Source organism: Epinephelus fuscoguttatus, linkage group LG16 (genome assembly GCF_011397635.1).
Source record: "Epinephelus fuscoguttatus linkage group LG16, E.fuscoguttatus.final_Chr_v1".
Classification (NCBI taxonomy): Eukaryota; Metazoa; Chordata; class Actinopteri; order Perciformes; family Serranidae; genus Epinephelus; species Epinephelus fuscoguttatus.
In genome coordinates, this window is record NC_064767.1 from 42349465 (window position 1) to 42374460 (window position 24996).

The following is a 24996-nucleotide window of genomic DNA, read 5'->3' on the forward strand; positions in this document are numbered from 1 at the left end:
CATGTTAGTTCTACACAAAACAGGTTTAGTGAAAACTCTGAGGTAGTTAACACTGAGATGAGAGAAACTTCGGGTTTTGATTCCCACAAAGACAGGTAAGTTAAACTCTGAGTAAGTTACTATGGTAACTGCCTCTGTGAACCTAGCCTGCTTGCTGACAGGTCTTCTGTAACAAACCCTGACTTTCTCTCTGTCTCCTCCCTCTGACAGAGCCAGATGCATTATTTCATTTCCTCATTGATTCAGTCCGTATCATAGCGCATTAATAAGTGGAAGTTTACTGTATGTCATAATCAGAATTCTGGTAAGATATCTGCATCGAGTAACCCCTAATGTCTACAAACAGATCTGTATATGTATGCTTTATTGTTGTCAGACAAAAGCTGATGGGTGCCAGGATTAAGTCACCTGCTGCTCAGAATAAACCTCTGCATGTCAATTTGCGAGCGGATGTTCTTCTTCTCTTTTTTTAAAGTGACACTGTGACTCTTCACACAAGACAGTTGTCAGTTTGTTACAGCAGTTCCACTAGAATGTTTTTTGCACACAACGTGTAATCTCAGTTTAAATTGTAAAAATAAGCATGAATTATGAATTATCTATATCATTTGTGATGTGACTGGTTGCACTGAAGGAACATAATTCCTATAATACTGGAGAGTATATATTAAGTGAGCAGGATGGTGGTGCAGCTGCAGAATGAAAATGAGTGTTTTAAGTAGTCTGTGATTAGTGTGTATGTGTTTAAACAGCATTTCGGTGACAATGTTTTGACTGAAATAAAGCCACTGAATGCTGTTGAGCCAGAGATCCAAGATGTCTCAAATTTTAAATCTACTGTGTGTAACCTCCATGCCTTTTCAAGTACAAATCACCAACCACATTATTACTGAATCAGATTGTGAGATTACCTTAATGTCTCTATGTCTTTGATATAAATGTATATTTTGAATCTTAACTATATCTCTCATCTTCAGTTGCTGGCCTACGTCTATTGTTAAATTTAAGTTGAACAAATGAATTAATGGACAACACTGAATAATAATTTTATTGTGTTAACTTATGGACACTTTTCTCAGCATCAGGTTCTTAAAAAAAAAGAAAAAAAAAGACAGACGTGCACAGTTCATATATACAGTCATTATCTCAGGTTTGCCTTTATTTACCTGTTGCCATGGTAAATCGTAGTATCAGAGCTCCATTGAGTGACTCAGAGTGAACATACTCAGATTTGATTAAACTGACTCTGATCAGCTGATCTAGAGCCACAAACTCAGAGTTTTCCATCTCAGTTTTTATTAGCCCAGAGTTTAGGGTAAGACTCAAGAGTTTTTTAAACCTGCTTTCTGAAACAGGCCCAAAGTCAGTTAGGAAAGTTATGGTTTATACTAGGTAAGTCAATTTTAATAGTTAAATTTAAAGTTACATGCAAACATGCATGTTTTTGTGAGTTTACTATGCAACATCTCAGTGGCCATAGTCATAGGTATGCTTAGGGATAACTAGAGGCATGCTGCAGAAAATGAAGGGAAAGAAAGAGCACTGTACCACAGGGCAAGGGGCATCCAGCCCATCCAGGCCTGGCAAGCCCGGTTCACCTTTCTCCCCTTTAAAGCCTCGGAAACCCTGTTTGTGAAATCAACCATTTAAAAACCAGTTTTGCAGCTCTGGTGTTGCAGAGGACAGCATGAGGATCTCCGCTTCTGTCCACTGGGTGACTGGATGCAGGTTTCCTAAACATGCGGGCAACCTGGGACTGACAGGAACTGGGCACACTGTGATGACAATTTTTTTTCTTTTTTAATAACATAGAAGAGGTTAGTTCTCTACTGGAATGGATCTGATTTAGAATTCTGCTACCAACCCAAACCAGAAGACTCTCAACAAAGTATAGGGTTTCAGATCAGGTTTTGGCCATTTTGTTGCATAATTATGGACCTAAGTCAAGGGTTTGGATTATTAGCTGAGGCGGTGCGGGCATGTGCTCAGGATGCCACCTGGACACCTGGCAGGTTTGACAGGGGAAGACCCAGACCTGGTGGACATGGCTGAGAAGAAGGATATCTGGCCTTCCTGGCTTAGTCTGTGGTTACTGTGACCCAGATGGCTATAAATGGCTAAAAATGGATGGATTGATAGGTTACGCTGGAGTTTGGCTGTTTTACATGTGACATCTTTCATCTCTCTTGCTTTAGAAATTGTCTCTGTTCATATGTCATGTAAGGAAAAGAGCCAAAGTGCAAGCAGTATGTGGGTTTAGCCTGGCTCATGGTCAGTGGATAACATAAAGCAAATGGGTTTCAGATCTAGTGCAGGTATTTGGATGCACCCATCGCATTTATCTGGGCTGGATATTAAAGGTAAAGTTTTGGGTAGTATCAGTTTTTTAAGCTTGTGCAGAACTCTAGTTTGATTGTCTCCAACCTCTCCCCTACTCAGGGTTGCAGAGCTACAGGATGAAGGCTTTGGTGTCTGTTAATACTCATCGACAGTGGCTGCCTGGTTCCTGTCTGTCTCATTCCTGGAAAAGAGGTTCCTCAGGCAAAGTTGTGGTCTGTGGTCCATTATAAGTCCATTTTCACTTGTATGATCTTTCATGAAACTTTTTTAATGGATCAAAACATCCTATTTAGTATCTCATCAATTCAATGACACATCTCCTGATATCTCCGACAGGCTGCAGCTGACACTTAGACCAAAACCCTCCTGAGGTTGATTAGAACAACTGAAAACCAGAGCCAAAAGGAAGCTGACTACTGAACACAGATCTTCAGAGAAAGATGAGGACCTGTGGGATTCTGTCATATTCTAAGATAGTACTCCTTCCTTTTGTCTCTTGGTTACACATCAGACTACTGACATACCAACGGACAGGGGGCATCTAATCCAGGTGCTCCTTGGTCTCCCTTATCCCCTTTGGCCCCCCTGTTGCCTTTCTTGCCCCTCTCTCCCTGCAAACAACAGCGTATTAAAAAAGACAAACTTTAGTCCTCCCTCATTAAGCCATACATGAAGCACAGGTTTGTTTGTGATTCATCTGTCAGGTATTCTTACATGTATGTGATTTAGAAAAAAAGAGGGGAAAAAAGCTATGTTGATTCACTAATGTGTTTGTTGTGTCTTTTGCTATTTTCAAAAAAAAAAAAAAAAACAATACAATTTTGTAATGTACATTAAGAGGAAAGGGAAGGTCAGTGGAGGGAGTTAGAAAAGAGAGCTTAAAGCCAGTGCAGTTGGTGAGCAGGTTTTTTTTTTTCCCCAGGACAATCTACTCCTACAGTAAAAGTAGGATTTGGAGGACTTGTGAGGAAGACTGGACAGTTACATCTACTCTGGTGTTTTCATCTTATGGATGATAATATGTTGAACAGAACATTACATATGAAAATGAACAACAGGATAATGTCCGAAACTAAAACCCAAAGAATAGTGAAGGAACAGATGGGCCATGTGAGGTGACTGGCTGGTGGATAATTTTGAACTCTTGGCCATTAAACTATTGTAGTTGAGTCATCATTACAAACTGCACTAAAATTGGAAAAAAGTCAGAGGTTCAAGAATGTAGGCCTACATATAAACTTCTGTTTTTTCCTGTATGAATATATATGTATATACATATATATGGTGTACATTTAGATTCCTGAAAAAATAAAATGTTCATTGTAATGCACTTGTCAATGTGTGTGTTTATTCACACAGGCAATTTCTAATAAAGACAATTTTGTCTATTCCTTTCTATTCCATGCAGGGTGGTGTGGGGATGCATTCAACACATGTTGCCTACTGTGTGATGGTGTATGTGCAGTGAATAATTTTTTTTGGAATGTTTTACTTAGGCCGTGGATACTGTTTTCAAAGAAGCTGGTGGAAAAGTTACCTTGCTGTTTTTTGTAAGACCAACATTTGAAGCTCTGTTTGTAATTGTTATGGGATACAATGTTGGTCTAGTCTGTTGAACAAAGTAACACAAGCCATTGCTTGCCCAATATGTGTTGGCCTTTGAACTTTTTCCTGACAGACAGCAATTTAAAAAAAACAAACAAAATAAACCCTTGCAAACATGAATATTTTTTTGTCTGTGTTGTCCAAAGCTAAATATTCTCTGCTTGATTTAAAATGATAGTAGGGCTGTAGTCAACCAACAAAATCTTGGCCAACTGAAATTCTTCAACCAACTGATTTGCTGATCAGCAAATAAAAAAATCTACTTGTTATTTGTGGAGCCACAATGCACTGAGTCTATTCTACGTGGTAGAGTTGTGTTTCCACCATAATGGGGATAAAATGTCTTTTTCAAATTTGAATTTGACCCAGATAATTAAGGACCCCACTCAGACATTACTTGATTGGATTCTTGTTTCACATAAAAATAGAATCTCAGATGTGGGTGTCCTATCAGAATGTCTTAGTGATCACTCTATAGTCTACTGTATATGGAAGATCAAACTACCAAGATCCCCACCCAAATTGATTAGAATTAGGCAATGTAAGAAAATGGACCCTAATACTTTTATTTCTGATCTCCTTAATTTAAATTGGGAAAGATTTAGCTTGACTGCAGATGTCCAAAATGCATGGGATTTGTTTTCTTCTGAGTTTTTGAAGGTGGTAGATAAACACACTTCTCGGAGAGAAGCAAAAGTCAAAGGTACTCATCTACCGTGGATCAATGCTGAAATCATATCTCTCTTTAGAGAAAGGGACAAAGCGTGGGCTAAATTTCGCCAGACAAGGAGTCCTACTGATTGGGAAGTGTACAGAAAATTTAGGAACACTAGTAAAACTCAAGCAAGGAATGCAAAGTCTGACTACTATAGGGAATCCCTAAATAATAATTTCAAAAACCCCCAAAAATTCTGGAGTAAAATTAAGGACATTATGAACACATCAGACAATTCCTCAATTAATCAGCTCAGAGTTTCTGATGTGATACTTAATGATCCACTACCCATTGCTTCTGCATTTAATCAGCATTTCTCCTCTGTCTGCTCCTACTCTTTTCATTTTCAGACTATAACCCCCGCTGAAGTTTCTAGTGTAATTGCTGAGTTCAAAGAGAGCACTGGTCCTGGGCTTGATGGAATTGAGACAAAATTTATTAAATTAGCATCTCACGTTATATGCTTTCCATTGTCAGATTTATTTAATCTTTCTTTGTGTACATATGAAATGCCTACCATTTGGAAATGTGCACGTATTACTCCTCTTCATAAGGGTGGTGATAGACTTGATCCTAATAATTATAGACCTATTTCGATTTTATGTTCCAGTCTTTGAAAAAAATATTTTTAACCAATTAAATCATTATTTGAACACTAATAATATTCTCTCTCAATATCAATTTGGCTTCAGATCCAACTACTCCACGACTACTGCTCTTTTAAAATTTACAAATGATGTGTTTTCGGCATCTGATCAGGGTTTTCTTAGTGGATCAATTTTTGTTGATCTTACTAAAGCTTTTGATCTTGTTGACCATTACATGTTGTTAGACAAGCTATATGCCATTGGTTTATCTAAACGTGCTTTTTTGTGGTTCAATTGCTATCTACATAGTAGAAAACAGTGTGTTTCTCTCAAAGGATGTAACAATTATTTGTTCCTTATCTTTCCAATTACACTTTAAGAAGTTCAGACCAGTCTTTTTTTTACAGTCACCTTTGTCACTAAAGAAACCGGCAAAAAAGCTTTCAAGTTGTTGGCCCCTTCCAACTGGAATACTCTACCTGTTGATATTCGTTTGTTGTCCTCGCTCCATTTATTTAAAAATACCTTGTTTACTTATTCAAAACCTGATTGTCAATGTTTCCATTCATAATTTAATGCACCATCACTCCCAAATTCTCTTATTATTCTATTTTTTCCTCTCTTATTTTTACTATGATTATGTTAAAATTATTTTAGACTGATCTATTTTATCTTTCTCTTTCTTTTGTTATTTATTTTATGTTGAGATTAAGGTTGTTAATGGTTGTCTTTGTCAAGTTTTATTTTATTTTATTACTATTTTTTGTCTAGTGTTTTGGATTGACCTGTGGGACCCCTCGCAAATGAGATGTTGCATCTCAAGGGGTTTATCCTGTTAATAAAGAAATTTCAAAGAAAATAATGATCTTTTTTTCCTGAGGCCAGTGTTTCTTAAATGTCTTTCTTAATGACAGGAGTGCATATCTACAATACGCTGCTGTACAAATGCAGGCAGCATGATGAGGCGCTGAGCGTCTCTGCAGTAATTGCACCATGTTTAGCTTTTTTTTCTGGTTGCTGTTCAATCACAGTGGAGAGAGAGTGGGACAAATACAAAAAAGACCAACTATTACATCAACAACAATGGAAGAGAAATTAACACTGTTTGCCACATAGACTCATGGGTCTGTTTTCTCTTCCCTTTGTGCTTCAGGCTTCCCTTCATCCAGAGAAAGTACTCTACCTTGTGCTGACATTTTTACTTAAGTGAAAATTCTGTATCATAGCAACCAAAGCATCTTAGCTGAAAAAGCTGCTTATCTATAGCTGCAGACTAGAGGCTCCAGGCTACATCAGTTGCTACTAGCATAACACGTGTTAGAATCTCTGACTGGGTTTTGCATTTTGTGTAACGTAGGTGCCAGGTTTTGCAAAGGAAAATATTTGGAAAAAGAAACATGGTGATGTGCGTTACAATAACTCAAAGTTCACTTGGTTTCAAATGGGGCACAACCTTTCCTGGGAAAGTTCTAAGTTTGTTTGACCCATCCACCACCCCAACCTGCTTCCTTACGTGGACTTCCACTCTTTATACTACTTCCTTCTTTACTCCTGTTAGTGTATTGGTCACCAGATCCCAGCCTTCCAGATTACCTGGGTTATCTACAAATGACTGGCTCATGATTACGCGGTTTATAAATGAATAACAATAAACAGTGCATGAGAACAGCCTGCCTTGTGTGACAAATAAATTACTGATTAATTGATTGATGAGTCAAAAAAAACTGAGATTCTTTTTATAGGACCCAAAGCAGAGTGAGAAACTGCATTCAGTGATTGGTGGCTTTAGCAAACAGATTAAAACTAATATCACAAAGTGAGGAGTGATTGTAGACTTTGATTCAAATTTTACATGTGATTTTAACAAGGTCATTAAAACATACTTTTTCATCTTAGGAATATCGCCAAAGTCAGTCCATTTTTATGTTTGATTTGAAAGGTCTTTTACTGTTACTGAGCTTGACCTTGCACCTTCCTACATCAGATATTTTAAATCATTTTAAATTCCAACAAGGTCACTCCACTGCTATTCCTATAAATGTTTCTTTTTTGTCCCATAAAAGCAACAGTGAAAGTGCCCTCTGTTTTTATGCCCCTAGATTAATGAACTTTCTGCCCCTGGATTTTAAAATGGAAAGCTCTCTTGGTATTATTCAAAGGAAATTAAAGGCCCATCTGTTTAATCTGGCTTTTAATTTGGTCTGTTATTGGTCTGTTATTATCTGGCCTTTGTTTTTAAGTTTTGATTATTGGTTTTTACATTAGTTTTATCCTTGATGTTTATTTTACTTAATTCTATTAACTTTAATTAACTTTTAATCTTTTAACATTTCATAGTTTTAATTTTTATTCTTGAATAATTTTATTTATTGATTATTTATTATTTGTCTGTGATGTTTCATGTTTTCTTGCTGTTTTCATGTTTGTTTGATTTGATTTTGATTTTTATGTCTGTGTCGTGCAGAAAAGCATGCGTCCAACCCTTTTGGGTTTATAATGCACCATTACAATAACAACATTCTCGGAACCCATCGGCTGTATTCGGCGTCTGACTTCCGGCAGACGGCGATACAGCCTCTGGGGGCAGACCCCCGATTTTTTGGCATTCCGGTTTGATTTGGGCGGAGGAGGCGAATTTCCGTTTCCGACTTCCATTTATATATCAGTAAATATGCTGAACCACTGTGATGGATTCAGAGTTTGCAGTGACGGCAATTATGTTCTGCCTCGTTAGTTCACCGCATGGACCGTTTAACCTGGCAACAACTGCAGCCAGCTCAAACGTGATTGGTCAATATCACGCGCACTACAAACAGCCTACAACCGGAAACCAGGGCTCCTCTTCCGTCCTTCTTCCGGAGGCAAGATCTCTGGGGTTTGCCTACAGACTCTACATTCACTGAATGTAGAGTCTGTATATAGAGACTACAATAACAATAATGTTACAATCCGAAGTACATGTTATTTTACCGTTTAGTTGCCAAACAAAATATTTTGCCTTCTATCCCAGACCCATCAAACAAAGTCTGCCACAAAAAAGGCACCCCTTCTAAAATGTAACTCACATTTTTCATGGTTATTAACCCACAGGAAATCAACATAAATGTACTATAATGCAATAAATATATGAAAGATGCAATATAAATAAAGTTGAGTTAGAGTTCATTTATTCCAACTGTGTGCAGATTACAAGGTAAAATTAGACTATTGTTTGATTGCTTCATAGTACACCAAAATCAGGCTGTAAGGACTCAGATAAAGAAATTACTGACTGCAGTGTTCTCCCAGGACTGTCTTAGCATCACCTACACAACTGGAATGTCATATTTCAGACTTTCTTCAGGTTTAAGGCTTCTGACCCAATTGGCTCATTGCTTTTGTCTAGCTGTGGGTGGTGCTAGTAGCAGAGGCTCACATTCAGAGATAAGATTTGTGGTTCATGCAGTCACTTGAAGTGACATGCAATGTTTCTTTGTGCAGTCTTGCTATACTTTGATAGAGTTGTTGTGCCACTTGGGAAATTATGAAGGCCACTGCATGACCTTTAAGTAGTTACAAGTCATGCCAGGACTACAGACTACAGATGAATAATTGGCAGCTGTTCTTAAGGCACCAGTTACTTGTTGAAAGGTTCAGTCTGTGAGGAAACTCACCTAACTATGAAAAATTGAACTGTCTTAAGAATGACAGGCTCAGAAACATGCAGCAATTTTGGTGTGCTAACATCAAAATGTAGCATACATTTTGACAGTGATGGGAGAGCACTGCTTGCCAATTTGGGGTATTGGTCAGGGGTTGGAGGGACTGCATGAAGGCTTGCAAGAAAGGGATACTGTTAGGGAGGGGTAAAAGAAATACAAAGGAGATGTAAGAGGAGGAAGATTAACCCAGGACTACATTAGAATGCAGGAGGAGGAGCAGAAGGCCAAGGTTTGTGAGAGGGAGAGAGGGCAGCCCCGGCATTAAAAGAGCCACGGGCCACAGAGCAAGGTGGAGGGAAGGAAAAGGGGATAGGAAGACCTGTGGAAACAAAGAAGGAAAGGATAAAGTGTAAAAACACAAACACTATCCCATAGCTTTGTCTTCAGCACCTTCAACTGCACAGTCACATTCAAATTTAACAGAGGTGTATTCTTCTGGTTTCTGTAGCAGCCTACATTGGACATATTTGACAAGGGGCTAGTTGAATGTGCTGAGAGAGCTTATGAAATGTGAAGACTTAAAAGATGGGTGTGGAAATATTAAAAAAGTCATAGGTTAATGGGAAGGAAACAGAATCATTCTCTTAGAGGAAGGGAATATGGATATTGAAAACAGATTCTATGATTGAAAATATGCTTATTTGCTTTATATCTGAAAGTAAGATGATGAATATCAATCTCATTTTTGCGTGTTAAAAGCAGAGCTGGAGTCAGGATGTGGTTAGCACAGCTTCGCTTTAAGACGAGAAGCTGGAAGAAACAGCTGACCTGGCTCTGTCTGAATTCAAATGAACAGTTTATCCATCCTCCCAGTACTTCTATGCAATATGTCTGTCTAAAACATGGATTACCAGATGGTCTCTGTACAGGCACAATGGTCCTAAACCTGAGGCCTGTACTACGAAGCCAGTTCAACTTAATCGGGATATCTTTTAGTTATCTGGCTTGACTAACCCATCACATTGGCCGTCTGGATAACCGGTGCTATAAAGCTGGATATTAACTAGATAAGTTAACTCTAGATTTTCCTATCCAGCCACGACTGCATTCATGTGAAAGAGGTGGGGGTGTTGATTATGAGCGAGTAGGCTACTGTAATGTTACAGTGGAAAATGTAGAAACACTGAAAATACAATCCAAACAGTCATCGATAGCCAAGACTTAAATTACATGTAAGTATCACTAGGCTATATGTGACATTAGTGAAGAGTACTTTTTGCTATTTAGTTGGATGATGATGAAACTACTCTGAACATGTCACATAAAACATTTTAAGGTGATGCCAGACTGTTTCTGCTACTGAAGCGAAGGGTGGAAAACTAGTTATTGACTGATGGGGTCTATCTGACCAAAATGTTGCATTTATAACAACAGGAGTGGATTATTTTTCCAATAAAATAATTTTCTACTTGTTCTGATGACACAAGTGTCTCATGCTATTTCGAGCTGCAGTGATGGGATCAGAGTGTAAAAATAGCAACACCGGCAGCCAGCACGACAGGCTGAAATAAACTTTGCATGAGGTAAAATCGTGCTAAAATCGTGTTTAGTGTATAAACTATCTCTATATTTATTAGAGCCTGTTTTAAAACCAGTGGAAACAGAGCCCTGGAACAATGAAATGATTCTACTGACATATTGCAATATAAAGGCTACTGTTTTTTACCTGAGGCTCTGGGAGAAAAGAGAGCCAGCTTCATAGTACTAAAAACCCAGAGTTAACCCTTAAGTTACCTCGCTAATTCCAAATCCTGCTTTGTTGTAAAGGAACCTGAACCTTACAGTGACAGCAACTGACTTTAGCCAGCTGCAGTCAATGCACTTACTGTTATTTGCACTTTTAGCATGTAACTCCCCCTAACATTACAAATTGTCATTTCTATATTTTTGTTTGTGTGTAAATACAAAAAATAGAGAGAGATACAACATGTAAATTTGTGAGTTTTAGAAGTGGTGATTTTGATTTAATTTTGGATGGAGCTGCTCTCTCCATTTTAATCTCTATGTTAGTCAAAGCCAGTTGCATTCTGACTCCAGCTCTTTACCTAAACCTGCAGTGCAAACAAGCTGTTCAAACAACACTGATATGCTGTCACCTTTTAACTTAACACAGTGAATGCATTAGCAAACAGTGTACTATTTTTACATCCAACACACATAACACAAACTACAATCTGGAGTCGTGTTTCTGCTCAACCAGTGAAGTTCAGTTTTGGACTCTTCTGAAGGAAATATCTGTCTCTTTAGCTGCTAAATGTCAGATTATGTTCACCAAGTAGTTTCTAATAGTGTCTGCCTACTGTGTGGAGCTGAAAATGTAGTGTACAGTCGGGTCATCAAAGCTTTTCTTTAAAAACAGCAACTGAAAATGACAATACAAGAGCAGTGACAGTGAACCAAATTAGTTAAGTGGTGTTCCATAAACAATGAGCTGAAATTTGATAAAAATTAAAACTCAATAAATAAAAACAAAACTCTGTAGAACTTGTAGAGTTGGGTGAAAGGTGTAACACCACAGAGAATCATCAACGCTACACAGAATAATTAGATCCATTGTTCTAAAATTCTTGGTTGTAGCTGCTTTAATGCACAGACATGAGACCGATATTCATCTCTCAATTTCAAGTCTAAAGTAAATCCACATTATGATGTGATAATGACATTATGTGATAGGCAGACAAAGCCATCACCATGGCAACTTGTATGTATGTATGTATGTATTATTATTATGTTTAAAAAAAAAAAAAAAAAAAAAAAAAAAAAGGTCATGGCTGGGGTATTGTGAAGGATTATACATGTCATCTCATCTGTTAAAATTTATTCTGAAGTGGATCAAAGAATCAAAGCAAACTTTCTGACTCATCTGGCTTTTTTTTCATGCCTCATTACAAAGAGATCATCCACATTATTGATATGCAGCTCTTTAATTCTCCTCTTGTGCTTGAGAGAGTCTTTGAAGTCACCACAGCTCTGCTCAGGTGACCTGTCTGGCCCCACCAGGCAGTTAAAATAATAATGGCAGAGGTTAAATAATGCAAATACCAGTCTGGCCTTTTTTAATATGACCCATAAAGAGTTTAGTTCAGAGTTTGGTTCAGTAGTTCATTGACCTGGTCTGTGTGTACTCAACAAATGAAATCTAATGTGTGTTCTTTAGCCAATATCATGTTCTTCATTATGCTAGCTTCATACACAGCAAAACATTATCACATCTATCTAGTGGTATCTTACCCGGTTCCCTTTGAGTCCTTGTGGTCCTACTAAACCCTGCAAAAAGAAATATGAATAACATTAGTGGCTGTGCATATTTGCTTCACTTTGGAAAATACACATATTTGCTGCATTTGGGGAAATAAACTCATTTGCAATCATGTTCAAACTGACATTAGCACTGTGTTAAAAAAATGCAGTGCCCTCATTCATTTCAATGAGGCAGAAAAATACAGGTTCATCCAGGAAGAAAGCTGAACCTGGCTCAACTTCTGTGACGATGCAAGGCGACGTCAGCAACTACCTACATTGGCCTTTCACTTATGTGCAAGCATTTCCATTAAATGTGTAATAAGAGATATTAAAAAAAAAGACTATCAAAGATCCTGTCATAGTGAGACTATTGTAACTCATAGTGAGATTGCTGAAAAAAAACCCAAACAAACAAAAATAAGAACAATGTGTTTTTGCTTCCATTTTTCATAAGCTTAAATTATACTCCTCTCAGATTTTGCATGCAAATTTGTTATAAATCTGTGTTAATGAGGTTTTCTCCTTTACCAAGATGATCCATCCACCTGACAGGTGAGTCATATCAAGATGCTGATTAAACAGCATCATTACTACACAGGTGTGCCTTGGGCTGGTCATAATAAAAGGTCAATATAAAGCCTAATTCATGGTTGGGTGCACAACACTTTTAAAGAGTCTTGATTAACAGTAATTAAAGAGCAGTGCGACTTCTGTTTAGCCTCGGCAAAACGTTTCAGTCATCTCAATGCATGATTGACTGTTATTCTCGTAGTATTTTGGTTTAGGCTTAGTCCACATGTGGGTATTTTTTTAATCAGTTTTTTTCTCTGCATTTTGACCTTTTGTCTACAAGTAGTCCACATTTTACATCACTGACAAAAGACCTTTTGTAAAACTCTTTCCAGGGAGAGAATTTTCAACTCTGTTTTCAGTGTTGATGTGTAGACAGGAAAAACACAATGACTGATGTCAAAGTGTGCACATCTCCTTTGTGAGGTATCAAAATTGAAGCGACATTTTGGGCAATGGCAGACGTGGCCAAAATAATGCTGTTTCTACCCTTGCTAACAGGACTTTTTACATACACTGTATAAACATAAATGTATAGAGGGGTGCTGCTGTAAGAAAAGAGCTGGAATGCCATTGTACTTGGACTGACAAGACTCCCAGTCTCCATTTTCACAAGTTTTGTTAACTCAATATTCAGGTGTAAGATTAAAGGGATAGTGCACCCAAAAATGAAAATTCAGCCATTATCTACTCACCCATATGCCGACGGAGGCCCTGGTGAAGATTTAGAGTCCTCACATCCCTTGCGGAGATCGGCGGGGGGAGCGGCTAGCATACCTAATGGTAGATGGCGCCCCAGACCCCAGCCCAAGAACACAAAATTGAATCCACAAAGTACCTCCATACTGCTCATCCACAGTGATCCAAGTGTGCTGCAGCCGCAACATAAAAAGTTGTTTCGAAAAACGTCATATGAATTTTTAGCCTCACTGTAGCCTATAGCTCTGACTGCTTCTCTGTGCTCCGCGTTCACGTGTGCTCGCGTTCAGGGTGATCGGTGATCTCTGAAGAGCAGCAGTCTCGTCAGTACTGATGTCCAGATTCTCAAGTGCAGGCATCGCCAATTCCCAGTCTGAGCAGCAAAGACTTTCCTCATCCGTTGGCATTGCTTTGCATTTAAAACAACTACACCACCAGGTTTCCAGTGCTCCGATATTCAGCGGCTGGCTGAGGGTTAGGCTCATGAGCTGCGGCGGCTGCTTCGTCCAGTAGCCTGAGTTCCGTGTGTATACTCGGGCTCAAACAAATACAGCCCAACATAGAAATGCTATTCCTCCTCAATTTCAAAGTCTTCGGACATGTTGGGCAGTCCTTTGCTAAAAGACCATAGTGCAAATTATCTTTTAGCTCTGTGGTTACATTGTCTCTCCCTGCTGTGCACGTGTCACGTGATGTAAACACGGGTGAGCAAAGCTCATGCTTTCGCTGGTCTCGCGCAGGCGCGTACACGTGAGCGCGGAGCACAGAGAAGCAGTCAGAGCTACAGGCTACAGTGAGGCTAAAAACAGAGTTCATATGATGTTTTTCGAAACAACTTTTTATGTCGCGGCTGCAGCACACTTGGATCACTATGGATGAGCAGTATGGAGGTACTCTGTGGATTCAATTTTGTGTTCTTGGACGTTAGTCTGGGGCGCTGTCTACCATTAGGTGTGCTAGCCACTCCACCCTCCGATCTCCGCAAGGGATGTGAGCACTCTAAAACTTCACCAGGGCCTCCGTCGGCATATGGGTGAGTAGATAATGGCTGAATTTTCATTTTTGGGTGCACTATCCCTTTAAGGAATAACTCTACTTCAGTATCAGTTCACACATACAATCCCACCTTCCTCAGTGCGCCACTGCACCTTAGCAGCCTTCCAATAATAGCTTTATTTCAAGCGTCTGATTGGTCAGCATCTTCTTCATCTTTTTCTTCTTCTTCTTTTACAAAAGATCTCCTGATTGCTTCAGACGAAGGACTCGTCCCTGTACTTGTTTTATTTGATCTTAGTGTGGCATTTCACACAACTGACCATCAAATTCTGCTACAGAGACTGGAACATTTAATTGGCCTAAAAGGTTCTGCACTAAGCTGGTTTAAATCTTATTTGCCTAATAATTTTCAGTTTGTTCATGTTAATGATGAATCATATCTATGTACAAAAGTTTGTTTTGGAGTTTCACAAGGTTCTGTGCTCGGACCAATCCTATTCATTCTATATATGCTTCCCTTAGGTAACATCATTAGAAATCACTTTGTAAATTTCCATTGTTGTGCGGATGATGCACAATTGTATTCATCGATAAAAAACTTCAAAAACGCCTTCAAGACATAAAAACCTGGATGAGCACCAATTTCCTGATGTTAAATTCAGACAAAACTGAAGTTATTGTTCTTGGCCCCAAACAACCCAGAGACTCTTTATCTGATGATATGGTTTCTCTGGATGGCATTGCTCTGGCCTCTAGCACTACCGTAAGAAACCTCGGAGTAATATTTAACCAAGATTTGTCTTTTAATTCCCATTTAAAACAAACCTCACGGACTGCGTTTTTTCATCTGCATAATATTGTGAAAATCAGACCTATCCTCACGCGAAAAGATGCAGAAAAATTGGTCCACACTTTTGTTACCTCTAGGCTGGATTACTGTAACTCCCTATTATCAGGTTGGTAGCTCTAATAAGTCTTTAAAAACTCTCCAGCTATATTCAGAATGCAGCAGCACATGTACTAACAGGAACTAAGAAACGAGATCATATTTCTCCTTTTATAGCTTCTCTGCACTGGCTCCCTGTAAAATCCAGAATTGAATTTAAAATCCTACTCTTAACTTACAAAGCTTTAAAGGGAAATTTCGGTTTATTTCAACCTGTCTCCTATTGTCCTAAATTTGTTGCGTCAGACCTGTTAAAACGTAAGTGAAAGGGCATCCCTTCAAGTGCAAAGTTAGTCCACTAAACAAGCTTTTTTTTCCACAAAGACCGCCTCATATCATGAGGATAAATGTCAGAACATATACAACATGTAAACGTGTTGTCTTACCTTACCGGTGTGGTGCCATGTTTGTTTACCATTTAGCTCTGCTTTCCAAAGCGTGGCCGAAATATCGCGAGAACAAGCAGTGATCTCATACCGTGCCTGAAATCTCACAAGAACAAGCAGCAACAGCTGGAAGGCAGAACCGGACAGTAGCCTGAAAAGTTCATTCATTTATTTTATGAAAGATTTATAGAATAATGGCTGACTTTTTTGCTAGACTTCGACTTTGAGCCAGAATACACTGACAAAGAGCTTTGTGAAATTGAAGAACGGAGGAGGAGAGAGAGAGAGGCACAACAGGTAGAGGACGAGAGCAGAGGAATGGCTGCTGCAAGGCTGCGTAGCTCTGGAGATTGGTGGTGTACCTGTGAATGCTGTGCCCCAGTGCCCACAGAAGAGGAATGCCTCTGTTGCAAGGAATGGGACCGGTTGCAGCCTTATTTTCAAGGTCTGGATGTGACTGAGGATGAGACACCTCCACCTGGAGTATTACCCAGCTGGGCTTTATCTAGAGCTCGCTAGATTTCAGGCACGGTATGAGATCGCTGCTTGTTCTCGTGATATTTCGGCCGCGCTTTGGAATGCAGAGCTAAATGGTAAACAAACATGGCACCACACCGGTAAGGTAAGACAACACGTTTTCTATATGTTCTCTGACATTTATCCTAACAATATGAGGTGGTCTTTGTGGAAAAAAAGCTTGTTTAGTGGACTAACTTTACACTTGAAGTATGCCCGTTCACTTACGTTTTAACAGGTCTGACGCAACAAATTTAGGACAATAGGAGTCAATGAATTAAAGGCTGATTTCAAGATTGAATTCAAGTCTGCAGGACGTCATCGCCGACATACGCAGCACCCGAGTGACCGAGGTCAAGCAGGGAAGATCACGCAGAAACAACATCCACGTATATGGCATTAAAGAAGAAGCAGAGGGCAGCTGATAACTTTTTGAAAACAGAACTAGCACTGGGGGGGACGTGAATTTGGAAATACAGAGAGCACACAAGTCCACTGTACTGAAACCTAAGAGCAATGAGCCGCCCCGCTCCATCGTGATTAATTTCCAACACTACGCCACGAAGGACCGGGTCTTAAAAGCAGCCTGGTTAAAGAAAATCATGCTCGAGGACTGAATCATCAACTTTTCTCATGACTTTCCAACTGAAGTAAATTTGAAGCTCAAAGATTACAAAGACATTAAAAGAATCCTCAAGGAGCAGAAGGTACGTTTCCAAACACCCTATGCAGCCAAGATGAAGATCCATTGGGAATCTGGGAGCCGCCTGTACAACAGCGCATCTGAGGCCGCAGAGGACGTAAGGAAACGGGGCTATGAGGTGGAGGTGTGCTGCAGTGGAAGAGCAGACTCGACCGAGCCCCGCACTGGAAAAAGACTGAGTGAGACCCGACTGGACGTGTCCGGGAATGGCTTAAGGAATTCCAGAGACAGCAAGTATAACATAATATTATGGGTTATATAGCAACCTGTGACTCAGACCATGATAAGCAGGTGGTTCACAGGAAAACAGAATAAAGTGACTGTTACACTGCCGAGTAATGCGACATTTTATTAGCTGAGTATAGCAGCCTGAAGTTTCTTTTAACCTATCTGACAGGGTTTTTTTTTTTTTTTTAATCAACTCGGCATATAATTGCTATACCTACATTATGCTTATTCCTGCTGATGATATTTTTGATTTTACCCTGCTATCTTGTAAACATATATATATATATATATATATATATATATATCATTATTATTATTATTATTATTATTATTATTATTATTTATTTTTTTATTTTTTTTGTCATTGACAGCTCAGATTTATCTGGCTGCGTCATCGAACCAGTGTTTATGCTCAGATCTTAATAATAATAATTGCACTCATATGACCGGGACTATTGTACATGAATGTGTGGAGCTAGTCAAAAGGGGGGCTGTTTTTTTCCCCCTCTCACCCTAAGTGCTAGCGAGGAGCCCCAACGAGAGATGGGCTTTTCTCCACTGACTGAGGAGTCAACCGGTCCAACTGTAACCAAAGTTTTGGGAGTTGTTTTCTTTAGATGTTTTTTCTTTGTTATTGTTTATTATAGTTTGTGTTCTTATATGCAGGTTGCCAGCATCAGTGACATGATTAATGAAGGTTATGCACTGTAATTTCAAAATAGTATCACTTAATGTTAACGGGCTTACCGGCCCTATCAAATGGGGTAAAGTGATGAGTAAAATGAAGAGGGAAAAAAATTATATTTAAAAATTGTAAAAGTTTGGATACAATAATTCTTTCTATAGTAGTTTTAAAGGGGGGCATAACAGAGGTGTTTTCAATTTTGAATTGCTGAAGGAGATCAGGGACAGGGAAGGTCGGTTTGTTCTGGTTCAGTGTAAGATTGAAAATAGACCAGTGACATTACTCAATGTTTATATTCCACCAGGGAACTGCCAAAATATTTTTAAAAATATATTTGACTTAATTATCTCTGAATCACAAGACACGCTGGTTTGCGGTGGAGATTTCAACATGGTGTTGAACAACCAAAAGGACTCGACTAGTCACAAAAGAAGCCAAACTAAACAGGTAAAGTTGTTTAAAAAATATCTTAAGGAAGCGGTTCTGACAGATATGTGGAGGGACCTGCACCCATCCGAACAAAACAATACATTTTATTCTGCAGCGCATGCAGCCTATTCAAGAATCTATGGATGTATCAGACCACTCTTCAATTTACACCTAGATAGCAGACCTAGGAAAACAATATGGAGGTTAAATACAAGTCTACTTAATAATAAAATGGCAACTGAAATGAAATCAAGTCCTATATAGAAAATAATGACAACGGAGAGGTGAGTCCGATTATACTCTGACTCTGGGATGCACTAAAGGCAGTCCTCGGAGGGAAAATGATTGCAATTAGTAGTGCTATAAAAAGATCAAAGCAGCAAAAACTTAAAAAGCTGGAAGAGAAACTCAAACATTTAGAGGGAATTCACAAAGAAAATAAAGAGCCTCAATATTTGGAACAGATTAAAATAGTCAGGAAAGAAACTGATGAAATATACAAAGATAAATTAGAAAAAAACCCACAAATTTCTGAGACAATCTTATTATGAAGCCGGCCCAAAGGCAATGCGCTTATTGGCATGGAGACTAAGACAAAAACAGACCACAAATTCAATAAATAAGATTAAAGATCCTAAGACTGGAATAGTGCCCAGCAATCTTGAGGATATAGAAAAATCATTTGAAAGTTATTATGAAACATTATATACTCAACCAAATCAAGGAAGCAACCAGTCCATTGATGAGTTTCTGGAGTTATTAGACTTACCCTCCATAGGAAAGATACAAAATACATACTTAAAGAGGCAACAGACAGCATTTTTTCCTAAATATATCAATATGAAATGTGGGTTGCACAGGGTAGTGGCCACAGTAAAATCAGACTATCAGCATTTACATAGGATACTTAGTGGCTTTGCAATCTTTGTAATAAGCTTCTGCCACCGGTGTAGAAATTTCGAGGAAAAAATCTGCTTTACGGCAGGAAATGCGTCATGTATTGCGAAACTGGTCGGTCAGCCAATCAGGGACTGGAGCTGGTCCTTACGAGGAGTTTTATTTTAGTTGGGCATGAGATAGTTGAGTCAGGAGCACAATAGCAGACGGACAATGTTTGGAAACAAGTGAAAAACGGCCTAGTAAAAGCAAACGAGCTCCTGTGTCTGAGGAGGCAAAGAAGAGCAAAACGGAAAGAGGCTTCAAAACCGATGTCCAGCTAGCTTTCTTTCTAATGGATCAGTAAGTAACACGGCTAAATGTTAGCTACACAAGAGAGGACTGTACTGTACTGGCTGCTAGTTAGCTCCTAGCAGGCCAGCATCGCAAATCCCCGCAACCAGGGACCAGGTAGGGAGTGTTGGTCGGCTGACATCCTCGATGCCATTCTACGGCAGCCCACGGACAGTGATACCCCCCTCCCTTCCTTCTGTTCTCTTCTCCCGGAGGCAGCTATCGACGGACATCGCCCAGCTAAGTTACGCCCAGCTGTGAACACTGGACTTTTCACTGCAATGGCCTTAGACTGAGGAGCATCAAAATCAGTTAACGTTAGTCCACACAGCTCTCCCAAGCTGAACTGGAGAGCAGGGAGATCATGTCGGTCACTGGCCATAAATGTGAGGGCAGCCTTCGCAGCTACTGGTCACCCAGCATCTCCGACCGGGAGAAGTGGAATAAAATCCTCTCCTCCACTCCCATTTGTCTGGTGAACACCTCTCCTCTGCCAATACACTCTGCCAGCAATTTAATATTGATGCCAGTTGTAACAGTTGAATGTTTTAGTAGTAAGCCATGTTCTAAGCAGGATAATGTATAGTAAGCTGGTGACAGTTGAAAAATAACTCTGCTGTGCGTCGGGGTTCCATTCCCCTGTTGGGAGTTATTTTTCAACAGTCACCGGCTCACTATACATTATCTCTTACGTGCCTACTGTTGTTTGTACTGATACTGTAGCATAAAGCTAGCAAACAATGTTACACCCTCACGGTCAAAAAAAACCAAGTCCGCACACCAAAAAAGCTCCAATCAAGTGTGATTTATTTATAGCATGACGTTTCGAGCCATGTCGGCTCTTCCTCAGATGCTTACATGAAAGAATGTGTAGGGAGACGCCATCTTTAAAGATCCCAAACCCTGGTCATGTGACCTGGCACACCAGACGTGCATTATCATCAGTAAATACAAACCAATAAAACATATCAAAAATAGTTATTAGCCACAATAGTTATCAAAAAAATACACATGTATACATATATACATACATCTAAACACAATTTTTTATGTTCCCCAGAAGGACTCAGGTTGTAAAGGCCGTCATGTTACATAAAAAACTATTAGAGGCGCCTCTTTTTAGTACTAAATAACAACTACAGGGACAGTAATACTTGTGGAGAATACTCAAAATTATCAAAAGACCTAGAGATAACCAGATCTCCAATACCACAACAGAGACATCCTCACGGTCGGACATAATAACATTAACAAATAGCGGCACCACAACAACAGAGGCTACCAGCTTCATTTGAAACAGACTACATTATAGACGGTCCGTTATTTATTAATTCCTCTGTGTTTTCATATATTTACTTTTTATCCGCTCCCGTTGTCTTTATAAAGTTAACACATCGTGCTGTCATTTCAAACTCAACACTTCCTGAATTTCTTTCAAATTAAAAGCCCCTTATATCCTCAGCTGAGAGAATCCCTGTGGAGGATACAGTTGCTTGAATATTTATGTATCGTACTTCAAATGAAGCTCCTGCCATCTGCTGACGCTTTTAGGTGACTACAACAACATTTCGGCTGGCACATGAACAGACACAGTGACTCAGATAATAGTAAAAGTAATAAAAATAGGACAAGAATAATCGTGAAAGACGACCGGGTATAATTGGTGAGTACCATCGCGTAGTGTGTCATGTTGGCCAAGTCACGGCACGATTTTATGACTGCACAATCGTGTAATGTGACATAGTGACTTTCAGAATGGGCAGAAAAGTCGTGTAGTGTGTACCAGGCATAAAGCAAGTCCTCCTGAGTCTGGCTTGTCCGTCAGCCAGTCCTCCTCCTTTTTTTAAGACTCCACTGTAGACAACGGCAGCATTTCTCCTACCACGTAGCGAGTCACAAGCTTCATGACTTCTTTCGGACTGATAGGTTTAACGTTATCTCCGTTATTACAACCAAAAGACAGTCGTTGCTGTTTCGGAGCTGAAGGACCACCGTTCTAAAAGTAATGGAAGTAAGTGATGGCTTGTTTGAAAATGTACTCAAGTATTTGATTACTCAAACAGCAAACTAACATGTTAGGTTACTCGTTACTGCAAAAAGTAATCAAAGTACTCTAATGCGTTACTTTGTAACCCAACTCTGGTCTTTACCAATAAAAATTCCTCCTAAACAATTCAACAAATGGGACAAGCAAATATCACAGTTTGTCTGGAACGACAGAAATTCAAGAATTAAATATTCAACTCTCTTACTAAGTAAAGACAGACCCAATTATAGCCTTCACCACACAGAATTGGCTCACTATTATTAAACTCTAAAATTAGAGAAACAGTCTAGAAAACTAAAATGGATAGCTTATGACATGGCATTTGTACCTGTGTCCATGGACCAAAGGTTTAAATTTTGGACTGGAATAACTGCTTATTGTAAAATAATGAAAGCTAATAACTTGCTGAGTTATGAAACTCTGTAGATATAACCTTGAGAGGCCTGACATGTTTACATACTTCCAAGTACGAGAGTATTTGCACGCAGAGGTCTAAGACCACGAACCAGACACAAATGCAAACCAAGTTATACAACTTTTTGTACAGGCATATAGTAGCGGGACGAAGAAAACTGGGTCTAAACTATATCAAAGTATTAATGGTTCTAGAAAACATACAACAGACTATATCAGAGAAAGATGAGAAAAAGAAACTAATGCTAAAATCTCAGCTGAACGATGGACAAATATATTTTAAAATACAACACACTACTACAAGCTCCAATACCTGGCGTGAATTCAGCTGGAAAAACATGACACGGTTTTTCATTACACCAAAGCTTAAAACAATGCAGCTAGGAATACCACAGACCTGCAGGAGGAACTGTGATGAAAATGAAGCACATCATTATCACGTTTTCTGGAGCTGTCCTGGAATCCAGCAGTTTTGGAATGATGTATGGGAAAAAATACAACAGATCTTGAAACTGAAAATACCAAATACCTGTCTTGTGCTATACCTGGGGGATTTCCCAGACGAAGTGAAAAGAAGTGACATATATTTATTAAAAATATTCACAGCACCTGGGAAAAAGGCTATTACACGTAAATGGCTGCAAGCTGACCCCCCCTCTATAGATAATTGGTTTAAAATAGTTTCTGAAATCTTTGAAAAGGAAAAACTAACTTTAAATTTGAGACTGGATAGGATAGGATTTGAAAGAAAGTGGGGAAAATGGATTAATTATCTGAATAAAAATTAGAAAAGGAAAAAAACAAACCATTGGTGACTTTGTTATTTCTGTGTCAACCCACTGTATGAATAATGTTACCAGTGTACCCTTTCCTACAAACCATGAAAGTATGGCCTATTACATTGTCCAATATAATGACTGGCACCTGCTGTTTGCTCTGTTTATGTATCATATTATTGTGAAAATAAATAAACTATAAGTATAAAAAGACAAAGCTTTAAAGGGTCAGGCTCCTCTCCTGTGGAATCCTCTTCCGTCCAAGAGGCAGACACCGTCTCCACATCTAAGACTAGATTTAAGACTTTCCTTTTTGATAAAGCTTATAGTTAGGGCTGGCTGGCCTTGTACCAGCCCCTAGTTAGGCTGACTTAGGCCTAGTCTGCCGGGGGATCTCCTATAATACGCCAAGCACCTTCTCTCCTTCTCCCTCTCTCTCTCTCTCTCTCTCCTTTGCTAACCGTCATGTCCTGTTACTGCATCTCGCTAACTCGGCTGTACTGCATGTCACTAACTGGGTTTCTTCTCCAGAGCCTTTGTGATCCACTGTCTCACAGGTTAACTTATATCGCAGTGGTGCCTGGATAGTGTGACGTGTGTAGTTGTGCTGCTGCCGTGGTCCTGTCTGATGCCTCCTGCTGCTGTTATCATTAGTCATACTTCTACTGTTATTATACGCATATGATTATTGTCACATATGTATTCTATCAGATATTAATATATACTTTCAACATATTGTACCACAATAGCTGTAATCAGAATTATAATATTATTACTTTTATTACTGTCATTACCGTCTGTCCTACATCTCTCTCTGTCTACTGTTAATTTATCATGTTGATCTGTTCTGTACGACATCTATTGCAGGTCTGTGTATCCTGGAAGAGGGATCCCTCCTCAGTTGCTCTTCCTGAGGTTTCTACCACCCCCCAAATTTTCTTTATTTTGAATTACAACACAGTAAAACATCAGTTTACAGTCGTTTAAGAAAAACTTCACATGGTGATCCAACTTTTCAGTATTTTTAAATAATAGAAACATAAAAAACAAAAACAAAAAAAATCATGGGGTGTTTTCAACTAACAAAGAGAAGACCAGACCATCCAGTAAAAAAAAAAAAAAAAAAAAAAAAATATATATATATATAAATATATATATATATATATATATATATATATATATATATACATACATACAAATATAAAGAAAGTTATACAAAATAGGGCGTTTCAGGGAGACGTTTTCCACTTTTCCCAGATTTTCTCAAATCTAAATTCTTGGAGCCTCATGGAGAATGTGATTCTTTCCATTACATAAATTTGATATACAATATCATACCAGTCCTCTAATGATGGGGTGTCTGGCTTAAGCCATCAATAATTCTGTGTATATGTTACTCCAAAACGTTTTTATTTTCGGACAATCCCAAAACATGTGGTGATGATTAGCTTTCTGACAGCCACATTTTCTCCAACAACTGGAAGAGCCAGAGCGATGGGATTTTTGAACAGGAGTACTGAAGTATTGACTGGTATGCAACTGTTAGATTCCCTTTCCCGTTTCTGTTTTACATAAATGGTACTTGTTGTTTTCATCTTCTGGAGTCCCTTGTAAAGTCTTGAAATTATTTTATTTCCACAATCTGCTCTATAAGCTAAAAAATAAACTTTCAGTAGACTGTTTTCCAGCGCCTTTTGACCATCCACCATAAAGCTGTTTATGTAATCCTGAACCTGATAAAATCCAACAGTCACAATAATTTAACCCATACAGCCTCTTCAATGTCTCAAAGTTTTTCAGTGAATTTTGATTAAACAAGGTGCAGTATGAGGTGAGGGCCCCGGTTAGCCCAACTCTTATATCTCGCGTCCATCCTGTTCGGGACAAAGTCAAGGTCATATGAACACCATCTCTGAATCCTTATTTCTTCAAGCAAGCCACCCCTGGTGATATTTAACCATAATTTAAGAGACAAATTTATCCACTTATTACCTTTGTCCATTAGATTTTTGATCAATCTCTTATCCCCTGCCTGAATTGGAATTTTCCCAGACATGTTCACTTCAATTTCTTTCCATCTTGCTTGGTAGTCAGAATTGCACCAATAAAACAAGCTCCTCAGTTGGGCCAATATATAGTAGTCTTTTAGGCAGGGGAATGCAAGTCCACCCTTGCTCTTT

The 24996-nt window shown here is 38.9% G+C and overlaps 1 protein-coding gene across 3 annotated transcripts in view; it reads right to left on the reverse strand.

Annotated features, from left to right (window-relative positions):
* The window catches only part of col13a1 (collagen, type XIII, alpha 1), a 200598-nt gene that overhangs the window by 27463 nt on the left and 148139 nt on the right, over window positions 1-24996 (reverse strand). Inside the window, exons 37-38 of one of the 3 annotated variants that reach the window (XM_049601203.1) lie at window positions 12180-12215; window positions 1549-1626 (exon numbers count right to left, since the gene is read on the reverse strand). In XM_049601203.1, coding sequence (XP_049457160.1) covers window positions 1549-1626; window positions 12180-12215 — 114 coding nt within the window. Of the gene's footprint in view, window positions 1-1548; window positions 1627-2864; window positions 2952-8434; window positions 9268-12179; window positions 12216-24996 lie in introns of those variants that run through there. The other 2 variants (XM_049601202.1, XM_049601204.1) reach the window with 2 other exon arrangements.